The 12,048-nt window shown below is 48.8% G+C and overlaps 1 protein-coding gene across 1 annotated transcript in view; it reads right to left on the bottom strand.

The window, feature by feature from the left end:
• Positions 1–767: 767 nt before the first annotated feature.
• The window catches only part of Pfkp (phosphofructokinase, platelet), a 43,866-nt gene continuing 32,585 nt past the window's right edge, over positions 768–12,048 (bottom strand). The window contains exons 17-22 of the mRNA XM_090318810.1: positions 6,139–6,303; positions 5,457–5,518; positions 4,851–4,962; positions 4,014–4,113; positions 1,812–1,914; positions 768–1,232 (exon numbers count right to left, since the gene is read on the bottom strand). Coding sequence (XP_090174936.1) covers positions 1,082–1,232; positions 1,812–1,914; positions 4,014–4,113; positions 4,851–4,962; positions 5,457–5,518; positions 6,139–6,303 — 693 coding nt within the window. The 3' untranslated portion in view covers positions 768–1,081. The remainder of the gene's footprint in view (positions 1,233–1,811; positions 1,915–4,013; positions 4,114–4,850; positions 4,963–5,456; positions 5,519–6,138; positions 6,304–12,048) is intronic.

Below are 12,048 nucleotides of genomic sequence, written 5' to 3'. Positions count from 1 at the left end.
ATAAATGTTTGAACATTTATTTTAAAAATAAAAGATAACTACCATCGTACCTGTGCTTCAATCACTGCTTTGCAAAAGAAGCGGAAAGTCCGGCTCTGCCCAGGCTGGCCTGGACTGAAGGCCTCCCCCACTCTGCCTCCCTCCCCTTCAGCGGAGACGGTGGGCATGTGCCGTTGTACCCAGCTAGGGAGTGAGAAAGGGTCTTGCAATTTCTCTGCCCAAGCCAGCTTAGAACCTCCATCTTCCTGGGTTCAGGGGAAGGAGGGAGCATAGAAAGGAGGGGACAGTGGATAAAACAAATGCAGCCTGTTATTCTCTAGAGTCTGTGTTGAAAACGAGCTGTAAACCTCGGGGGGGGGGGGCGGAGGGAAGAACTGGGGGAGAGCGAGAGAAATGGTGACGCTGTTCGTGACTTCTGTAACTAACTCCTTATCCATCACCTTTCTAGTAACAAACAAATAGTAAATGGAGAGTCTGAGTCCTGTAAGCTCAGTGCTCAGTCAGCAGCAGCATCAGAGTCAGGTGTTCTGGCTCAGCTGTCAGCTGGATTGGGGGGGGGCATCCCTGTGCATCCCTCTCCCCCTTGGCATAGCTGCCATTTATCCAACCTCGGTCTTTTCCCTCCTTTTACAACTTTATCCTTGAGTACTTTGATGGTTCCCTATAAATACATTTGGCTAACCTTTACCTATGAAACTGGAGACGAGTCTTTCAGTGACCACCAAGAAAAACTGACGTCAGGTATGAAATTCCATTAGAACAAGATCCTGGGTACCCCGGGAGCTTTAGGCAAATGTTTAATTCCACTAGATAAGCACATTATAAAGCACGAGGCAGTACACGGTAGACGACCGACCGACTCTGAATCGAGTGCATGAAGGGTGGCGTCTCCTCATGGGGCTCTGGCAGGGGTCGGGGGTGACACTGGTGACAATGACTGGTGACCGGGTGTTTTCTGGATTAGGTATTACTGCCAGCAACACTTGGTCAACAATACTTGGATAAAGTGCTGATAAATAAGTTACAAACGGGAGGCGTGGCTCCGGATGCGTGTGGAGGTCTGGAGGTGGGCGTGTGGGTCTCAGATGGCCGCGGGCTCCCCGTGGGTACCCCGGCCACGCAGGTGCTCCAGCTTGCCTGAGTCAGACACGTCATAGCTCGCCTCGTACTTGGCCAGGATCTTCATGACAGGACGCAGTTTCAGCCACCACTGCTCTTTGGGGATTCTGTGCCTAGCAGGGAGAGCAGACGACCGCCATGACGATTTGTACTTATTTGCAAAGTCACCGCGGACAGATGGGTAATGAAGCAGGTTTTTTTTTTTTTTTTTTATTTTGAGTCAAGTGAAATTGTTTACTTCTAGAAACCCAAAAGGGCTGGACAGGGATGGCACGTGACTGTGACCCTAACCACGCTGGAGGCTGAAAACGAAGGGGATCATGGTTTCAGGGCCAGACCCCCACAAATATGTAGCAAGGCCTTGTGCCGAAAGTACTGGCTACAAAGGTGCACCTCTCTAATTCCAGCTACACAGGAGGTGGAGGTAGGGGACCCCGGTTTGGCTGTTCCCAGGCAGAAACATGAAACCTTTCCCAAAAAATAAATGGGAGGGGTCTGACTCAAGTGGTGCAGCGCCAATCTACAAGAATGTAATTCAAACCTCAGTACCACCAAAGGAGGGAAAAAGACCCACCCCACATCTCAAGAGTTTTTGATGCCTGAGAAAAGCTAATGCATTCCTAAAAGTAAGTTACCTCTTATAAAACTCAGTACCCACGACTCCTACGAGTCCCTTAACGGCAATGACTTACTCAAAATCTGTCTTCTGCCGCAGCTCTGTCATAGGTTGGAAAAGAAGGTTTCTTTTACATATTCCCAGCACACAAATGGAATCGTCGCTAACGAATTTTTTTCCTGTGATGCACAAACAACAACAACAACAAAAAAAAACAGGTCTTAAGAAGTATGAAGCCTCCCCTAAGCGGGCCAATAAAGGTGTATGAAATAAGGAACCATGAGAAAGAAAAGGCCGCGGACTTCAGCGTGCCAAGTTCCACGGTGAGCTGAGAATTCAGATTCCCCATGTGGCCTTGGGATGGAGATCAGATGGGGTGGCATGGATCCCACACTGCACGGTGTGATCAGGATCCCTCCTGGCTTCCTCAGCACAAGACTCCCGGAGCATCCTCACAGAACCCGGGACCGGGAGGAGAGAGGCCCACAAAGGGTGCACCACGTTCTCACTCCTGTGGAACCCTCACTACAACGGCCACCCCAAAGGATGCTTGATTCCTGCAAGGAAGCTGTCCTTACAGTGGTGGGCAATAAATGCTTCCTGAATCCTCTAGCAGGAACACAGGTGGTACCCAAAGACAAGCATCCACAGACCGAAAAGAAGTCTTAAGAAAAAACAAACATAGGAGATACAAAAGCAGGCAGGAACAGCCGATATCAGAATGAACAGCAAACCCGAAATGCACCAGGCTTTCGGACACTACTGTGAAAGGTTTCAGGACATGGGTTGTAAATACTCATTAATGAGTTCAGTTTCCTAGAAAATGTAACTTTATAAACATGATACAAATCCACTTTGCAGACAAATCTTCCTACAGAGGTCTGGTGGGTGACCAAACTTGTTTTTAAAAGGCAAAAACACAGACAGCCTACCCAAAGCCCCCAATGTCAAACCTGACCCTGGTGCCTGACAGAGACAGAACCAGAGGGAAGATACTGGCAAATATTCACCATCACTTGAACACAAAGGCTATAGAAAACACCTACAACTTCACCAGCAGTGAATAAAAGCCAATACATGGGGACCACACTTTAAAATTCAAGGTTGTTCTTAACATTAGAAGTCAGTAGTTAGTATACCAACATGCCAACATATTAACATCAGCATAGAAATATTAATATATTGAGTCAGTAAGTTAGCATGTTAACTGATTGTGTGGTTTGGTACAAGAAATATATAAAACATAGTAACTTTTAATCATGGAAAATATATTTAGCAAGTAATGAATCATAGATAACCAATATTGAGTTACAGAAACACTTCAATTTACTATGAAGAATTAATTCTTGGCTTGTTAACACTGTGGTTTGAGATGAGGACAGAAATGTCCAGATTTAGGATTTACTGGAGAGAACAGCTGGTGATAGCAAACCAACAAGATTCCTATGCAAATATAAACTATCAATAATCATTAGCCTTCAGAACGTACAAAAAAGTGGGGTTCTTTTTGTATTTCTGTACACCAGCTACAAAAATACTACCTACAAAAAAAAATCAAGACCCTAGGAATAAAGCCACCCTCCAAAATAATAATAATATGATGTCTTCATGGAGCAAAAACAATGCTTTGACATAGGCAACAAAAAGAGAGAGGCAACATATATTCACGAATTAGAAAAGTTCAAGACTGTATGTGAAGTCAAGATAAGCTCCCTGGCTGGGAGACATACTCCTACTACATAATACAATTCTGAAAGATATCAAGGTAAAGACCGTCTCAAAATTTTGAGGCCACTTCTGGTGGTAGGGGAATGTGATAATGGAGGACACATTTGGGTTGTTTGGTTATTCATTTTGGGGTCTTGCCACCTCTGGCTTTCTCTCTCTCCCTCATCTGTCTTTCCTCCCTCTCTCCCTTGTTCTTTCACTCCCAAAATGCAAATCAACCAATGGATCTTAAAACAGCTTATGTGAAAGTCAGTTTGAGTGTTTCCTAAAATTCCCATTTTATGGTGTTGCTACTAAGAGTACAACCATCTGCCGAATCAGAATGGTCGGTACTGATCTGCCTGACCATCACCATTAAAAGGAATAAAACATTCTTTTTTCATGAACTACAACTTACCATGTTGATCAACAGGTATACTCGGGGGTGGGGGGGGGAGGGCTAGCAGGAAGGAAGCTTCACCACAGACAGCGAAAGGGGAAGATGGAAAGGGAAAGGCCCTATTTCCCACCACCAATAACTCTTTCGAGGCAGCAGCTCGGGCCTCCTCACCTATGCCCGCTGACTCCTTCAGTTTCGTGGTGATCCACTCCATCGCTCTGGCGGAGATCTTGGTGCCAAAGTTTCTGTCAAACGGAGAAGGCGCTCCCCCCTGTTGGTGAGGTTACAGGAACTATTCGTTACAGAGGCTTTCTGCATTTTAATGAGCAGATGAAAAACCCCATTTGGCAAGAGTTATTTTTTTTCTGTTTTTAAGAGATGAAAGCATGATTTGGTTTTGCACATTCCTATCTTATAATAATGGAGAAACCAAGAAAACAAAAGGGGGGGAGGACTAATCTCTGTTAAGATGAAGATTGCTGGTAGTGCGGCAGTCAGCTTCCTTCTTGAGAGATGGACAAGTGTCATGAACCAGTTTGGTCAACTTGTTCTGAGGTAGAACGTTTCTCCTGTAAGCATCTGATAAACTGAACTCCCATGAAACTAAAATATGCCGATTACTAATTTGGTCATATAACTTTAGGGTATTCGTGAATCGGAAATAAATTGACAGACCCTTTTGTTAGAAGCTCACAGAAACACAAGGCACCGTTTGGTAGTATATAACTGGTGTCTCCCTGTACACACCTGAGCTCTAGCTGAGGCCCTGAGAGCAAACTTGATTCCAAGCCACTCTCGATATGTGTCCGTCTCCAGTAACCATCAGTGGTCTGGACAGGCCATGGTCAACCTTAAGCAAGCCTAGTCTGTACTTAAATCTGAATGGAAACAGCCAAAGTCAAGGGACTAGGCTTTCTCTTGTACAATCCCCATTCACTCAAGTGGAAGAATTCCCCCTCTACAATAAAACAGCTGAAAGGACCACAGTGGGGGGGGAGGCCGGCGGACCTGCTGCATGTGGCCCAGCACATTCTTCCTGCAGTCGAACACTCCCTTGCCTTCCTCCGAGTACAGCTGGTAGATGAAGTCCGTGGTGTAATTTTCATTGCAGCTTTCGTTTCTGAAACCAATGGGGCACGGCCAGCGTTAGTCACCAAGTGACAAGAGTGGAGCTGGGTGGCACAGCCACGTCTCTGCCGGCCTCTACCTGCCTGCTCATTTCCTCCTCTCTCCATGGAGAAGGGGCGACATTAGACAAGGAGTACGCCACGCGGCAGGGGCTCACAAGTCTAGGTACTCGGGAGGCTGAGATCTTAAATCAGCAGAGCACTCAACCACGAAAAGTCAGAAATGGAGATGTGGTTCAAAGGCAGAGTGCCAAAACAGGCTACAAAGCCATTACATACATACATGTGTGTGTATTTATAGGTAGATGCGTGCATACGGACATACTTATTAAATCTCCATTTACTTAAATGCAAGTGTGTTTTTAATAGCACCGTTTCAGTCCTCAGCAGCCAGACTGAAAGCCAGTGCTGTCTACTAGTGGATGGGAAGATGGATTAAGTGAAGAACACAGGTTTCAAATGGAAGACTGGAAGTATTACCCATTACCTGAGCACGAGACCCCTCTGAATGGTGGTCTTCATTTTCTCTGTCAGGTGCTCCACGTTGGACTAGAAAAAAGGAAATATCTTATTAACTGGTGAAACATAAGACCTGGGTGCCACGGGTTCTGTGAGCTATGAACTGTATGGCTGAGTGCTACAGAAAGCCAGCCACTTCTACACCTTACATTTTGCTAAGAGGTCAGTACACTATCGGATTGTGCTAAATGCAAATATAACAATAGGAAATTGTCCTAATACACAGGACTATTGTTATACCTTATTTAACCAATACAACCTCCCCCCTCAAAAAAATGCTTCTTAGAATTAACTGGATGTTTCTGTTATTGCACGTATGTGCCAAAATGTTGCACATTGTCTTCATGTCTCTTACCCGGTTTTTTTATTGTATGTGTGACAATGTTTTTCTAAAGCTCTCAGATACATCAGCTGCCTGACTTTATAGACAATCCCCGACAGAGTTAGGCATCTATCATCTCTGTCTCAGCCACCACAGCGAGACTTTCCAGCCTGGGCATGGCTTCAAACTCAGCCTCCTGACCTGCTAGGACTACAGACGTGAGCCCCCAGCCCCCAGCTTCAGCTTGCAGTAAGTAAGAGTCTCAGGCGGACATGCACACCATTACTCATCCAGCCCATGTGACCAGAGCCCCAGCCTGCGCACACACCTGCAGGTCTCGGATGTCGAAGGGTTCCTCGTAGATGTAGGCCGCATCGGCTCCGGCTGCCAGGCCCCCCATGTTCGCCAGGTAACCGCAGAAGCCCCCCATGGTCTCGATGATGAACACACGACGCTTGGTCCCACTGGCTGACTGCTTGATCCGGTCACACGTCTGCTCACAGATAAGGAGACGAGCATTCCAACCAGACCCGGGGGATGTGGCCGGAGCTGGCCAGGCATGGGGCCCAGAGCTTCCTTCCCCCCACGGGCTGCAGCCAGTCCTGCCACTAAGGCCGAGCAAGCAGAGCATTAGCAAAGAGCAGTGGGCGGGTCTGCCAGGACAGGCCCGAGAATCAAAATGACCCTTTGACCAGCACGATCACCGCGACGGGGCCAGGACGGCCCACTACCCTGAAAGGTGGGCAGGCCCTCAGGCCAGTCCACTCTGCTCCATTCTCACAGAGACTTTGGGCACTGTCCTAGGCATGCTAACTCTCCAGGGCTACTTATTTTCTTGCACCACCAAGGGTTTACTCATCTTCAATTCATCCATTAATGTTTTCATTCTTAATCACAATACCGCTACCAGACAAACTGTAGCTTCTTAAGTATCCAGAGAAGCCTGGCTGACACGCAACTACCACGCCTCATAAAGAAATGTCTTCTCCATCCTCCGTGAGGGCCTGGGCTCAGGATGGCAAGCAACAGAGAAATCCACCTACCACCTTCCATTCATGGCTCCACCCTGGGCCCCATCCATTTCCTCAGGACGCTGCAGCAGCAGCCAAGCTCAACTCTTCACATCTACTCCATCCACACAAAACAGATCCATCAATAAGAAGCAAAGTTGGCTGGGCAGCTCTGGCTGGTGCTTGTAATTCTAGCTACTTGAGTCCAGCATTGGCAACCATGGTGAGACCCTGCCTGGAAATCAGAGTTCGAGTGGCAGAGGGCTTTGCCTAGAGGTGCTGAGTTCAATCTCCAGTATTGGAAGAGAATATAAAAATCACTCAACCTGGACGATGAGCAAAAGTCTGCATGTTTTGCTTGCCACTGGTTAGAAAAACAATGTCGGCTGGTTTCAAAGAGCCTGTCTTTGCCTGGAGCTGGCACGCAGCCTTCCTCATTAGTGAGATTGCATCTGAAAGGCTTCAATTAGTCTCTCCTAAAATTAGCAAACCACACTGCCCACGTTTGGAGCTATGATTAACGTAGTGATGAGGAGGGAAAGACGGGGTGCTCAGGTAGCACCCGGGCCTCGCAGAGAAGACACCATACATACCAGACCCAATGCCCAAAGCCATCCACTTTTCCTGTACTTCGGGCAGGAGTGCTCTTTAGCGGGACAGTCATCCATCCCTGTCACCCTGGAGGAAAAAACGCCAGGCTGCAGGTAGAATGCAGTTCCTGCGTTGCTACGCTGACTGGTCCAAACCAAATTAGTGAAGTCAGTGAAATATCATTCGTTACAGTGTTAAGAAAAACAAACGCTGGGCACCGGTGGCTCACACCTGAAAACCTAGCTAACTCAGGAGGCCGAGATCTGAGGGCTGCAGTTCAAGGACAGCTCAGGCTTGCAGCTCTTAAATGAACCACCAGAAAATTGCAAGTGGAACTGTGGCTCAAAGTGGTAGAGCTCTAGCCTTGAGCAGAAAAGCTCAGGGACCTGGAATTCAAGCCTTGTGACTGACAAGGGCCGTTGAAGGCGAATACCAAGGGCCCTGGGTGGTCCTTCCAACAAGCTGCAGCAGGATCTGGGCAGCAGGCAGGTGTTCCCTTCTCAGGGTCTTCTAGGGGAGGCCGAGCGAAGCTATTTCTGATCAGGGCAGTGAGATGTGCAAGCTGAGAGGTTAAAGCAAGTAGGTGCCTCTAGGAAGTGACAGGAGACTAGGGCCGAGAACAGATGGACAGCCCAACCTGCAGGGGCTGGGGGCTGCTGTGCTGGCTCCTCAGTGGTCTCAACACAGGAAGCTGAAGCCAGCACTACAAGATCACAGGCTGCATGTGGGCATCAGATGAGCTGCCACACGCTGAGCTTCTAGTGGAGATTTAGGATGCCAGGCCTAACTGGGGACCTTTGTTCTCTTTTTCCTGTCTCAGAAATTCAACTCCAAAGAAACAACCTGGAATGAACTGCTTGTTTCCCGAGGCTCTGTGCCAACCTCCAACTTGAACCAAGAAAGCCCCACCAGAGGTACGAGTTTCCATGGCAAATACTGGAGGCCAGTCGCTGTCCATCTCAGGGGTGCTGCACGCACTAAGAAGTCACCCCACCCCCATGGGGTGAGGGTCACTTCCTGTGGCCTAGGCCACTGGAGAGACTTCCATGTTTCGTGTATTAATGACTTGCTGGACAGCCTCTACCCAGAGGAGAGGGCTCTTTCAGCTGGCAACAGCCTGAGGAGCTTGCTTCAAGTTCCTAAGTCCTCCAAGCCTTCATCCTTGTCCCCTCGTCTCCGGATGAGCTTCCAGAGCCCAGGCTCTCTGCTCTGCCTTGGAGATGTCCATACTCACCAGGCAACCTGAATCCTGGTATCACCTGATTCACTCCACGACTCTCCTCTCCCTTCCCACTTTTAGCTATTATTCCATGCCTTGGAAGGCTGCGGCAGATCTTACCAGAAGCCTGCTCATAAGCCCTCACCTCGTCCAAGTGGTGCAGATATATTAGGTAGACGTCTGTATGCCACATTTTATTTTCGGTCAGTAAAGACAGGCTCTCCCAGGAGAAAAGGAGGGCACGCGATCCTGTTTTTGTAAGTGTGGGACAAAGTGAAACTAATGGGACATCAAAAAAGAATGAATTCTGCTCACTTGATATCAAAGGCTGGTGTTGGCCAGGCTCAAGATGTCCTTGCCGGCAGGCAGTGCAGATTATAAAACAAAACCGAGCCAGTGTGAGGACCATCTCTTACCTCAGCAATCGTATTGATGGAAGTATCGCAACCAACACCTAGCTCTGTGCCTGGTATACTGTTGCTAATAGTAGCAGGCAAGACGCACACAGGGATGCGAAACTCCTCGTGGCTATCTCACGCATTCCTACATCCAGGCGGGTAACCAGGGAGCCAGGCTTTAGCGCGAAGCATTCGGCGGGGAAACTGACCCGGGTATCCACTCATCTCCATGGGAACGTCAGCCCCACCTGGAGGACAGGGGTTACACGGGAGCCCCTGGGGGACAGTGGGTGGTGGACGTCAGTCAGGAGGTCAGATGGTGGGGTGCACTGTAGAGGGGTCCTCCCCCTCGCCCTGGGCCCACTGCAGCCACAGAAATCCAGCACAGGGGCCCTCGGCTGTGTCATCTGGCTCTGCCTTATGAACTCGGGTTGTGGCTCTATTGAAGAACTGCCTTCCAAAGGCCATGCTAGTTCAGAACCGCCAGAGCCACGGCCCGGGAGTGGATCTTTGCCGTTTTCTGGGCTTCAGAAAAGCACTTGTTACTCTCCAAGGAAAGGTGGAGCCCAGCCATCCGTGGAAGACACATCTATGGAAATCAGCTGCCTTCTGTGGAGGCTCCCAGGGGTAGAGGCAGGCCGTGGAGACCAGAGTGCGCTGCCTGGCCCGGGGAAGTGTGAGTGGGTGAGGAGGGCAGGGGGAGTCAGAAGGGATGGTCAGTGCCTTGACTCCTCTCTGAAATCTCTGGTCTGCCTTCTGGATGTTTCTCTTTTGTTCTCTTTTTGGGAGGGAAAGTCTGGGTGGTGTTAAGCACTGCCCAGGAAAGGAAGAGACTTATGAAAACACCCCAAGTCCCGCCTCAATGTCCTACAGGAGCCAATCAGCCGTCCTGCTTTTGGCTTCTGTCGTAGACACCACACACCATGAAGCTACCCTGGACACTGGGAACTGTCCAGGGGGAGGAAAGAAGTAGCAGAGAGTGTTAGGGGGGTCATGGCAGCTGGGCACGATCAGCTCAGATCGTTTCAGAGCTGAGGTCACGCTGACGAATGTGCATTTCACTGGCAGCTCACCCTACTCCGGCTTGCTTTGCTTATGGTTTGGGCTAGAACCAACTACTGCTGCCAGATGCTGCAGAATGGCAGGTCCAGCGCAGAGTCCTACAGGGACACGATGAGACTCACCTACACGCCAGCTCAGACAAAGTCCATACTGATTTTCCTCTGCCCGGATGACTCACCTTCCGCTATGCTGCAGCTCTGTGGGAGCCAACCTCAGGGGTACACCTATGCCTAGCAAGCAGACGACTATACATGCAAATGACGACAACTGGTTAGACTAGCTCACGGCGTTGATAAGATTCTGAGCCAGAAGAAGGATTGGTCGTGGTGGGCATGGCCCTGCACGCTGCAGCCTGTGAATCAGCATCCTTGTCCTCTACCTACACAGCAGCAGCCCCTGCCCCAGCTCTGATAACCCCAAATGGTCCTCAACATTGTCAAGTGCCCCCTAGTCACACCACTGCCCCCACCGAAGAAGCCACTGAGTCCTGGAAGATACCCAGAGGCTGTCGACGTAACGAATTTGACCCAGGACCATGCAGGGAGCTGCCGACCACAACAGCCAGAGCAGCTGGCCACGAGAGCAGGCAGACCACAGGTGATCGATCAGCTCAGGTGACAAGCTACTGATACCAACACCCGGCCAGCCAGCGTCCCTCACAAGCCTAAACTACCAAAGAGACGTCACTGTGCGGGCTTCGCCTGAGATCAAGGCAACTGTGGACAAAACAGATACCTTGGTCATCGTCTGGTCCTGGTATCTTCGGGATGCACACCTGGGCTTCAGAGAAATGGCACCATTCACTGAGGCAAGGTGGTGGGACCTGGCCTCGTTACCCACCTTGAGACACCAGAACCAAGGGGACAGCTTCTCAGAGCCTTGAGGACGCTGTGGGTCGGTGGAGGGCCCGTGTATACAACCACCTACCACGTGTGATTGTGCCCACAGCCTGCATGAGTGGCAGGCCATCTGCTTGACACTGCCCCTGAACAGCCACCCTCTGGAACTCAAAGGACTAACAGACCAAATGTAAGACAAGTTAAAGGAAAGAGGGAATCAATAGCTTGGGCTCTCTATTCTCATCTTCAAATCTTCAAACATCTATCTTATCTATATCTATATATATATATACACATATATGTTTAATATATATATGCTATATATGTATACACACATACGTATGCATGTATACATACATACATACATATGCATGTATTATGAACTTAAAACGTGAAGGACAGTAATGCCTCACAGCAGATGAATTTGCAATTATAATGCAAGACTCTTGTCCTCTATGACAACCTTTGGCCAGCACCTGCAGAAGCTCCCACTAAACTGCCCATCTCTTCCCTCTAACTCGTGTTCTAATTACTGACAATTTCAGCAGAAGCTCCAATTGCTAAAACAGGTAAGAGGAGGAAAAACAGAAATCGTTAAGGCGTCACGTGGTAGGCTCCGCTCTTGAAGTTCACAAAGTGAGGACCCATCGAGCGCCTCAGAGTCACCGGCCACAGCCAAGGAAGCAACCAGCAGTCACCATGCGAGAGTGAGAGGTTAATGAGAGTGACACCAAGGGCAAGAAAGATGCTTTACTGGAGAAGCTGAAGGAAGTGGCAGCAGCTCAGAAAAGCCACGAGTCCATGCAAAGCTCTACTTACCATTTGCGTTTCAGTGTGAAAAAGCGTTTGGGCTTTTATTTACCAGTGTTCGAAAGAAGTTCAATGACTTGAAAAATTTCGAAATAAATGAAACAAAATCCAACGGAACCTAGTCTTAAGATACCACTATCCAAACTCTCATATAAATTAGCAAGTGTAATCTATAAATTAATGTTAATATAGGTTTTCTGATTGCCTTTTGGCAAAACCCCAAACTGACAGGAGTTAGTGGGTCACACCTATAATCCTGGCTATTCAGGAGGCTGAGATCTGAGGACTAAGGTTCAAAGCCAGCCTGGG

The sequence above is a fragment of the Megascapheus bottae genome, chromosome 26 (genome assembly GCF_031878675.1).
Source record: "Megascapheus bottae isolate mThoBot1 chromosome 26, mThoBot2.hap1, whole genome shotgun sequence".
NCBI classification, from domain to species: domain Eukaryota; kingdom Metazoa; phylum Chordata; class Mammalia; order Rodentia; family Geomyidae; genus Megascapheus; species Megascapheus bottae.
The sequence above is the reverse complement of the archived record's forward strand: the minus strand, read 5'-3'. Positions and strand labels throughout refer to the sequence as shown.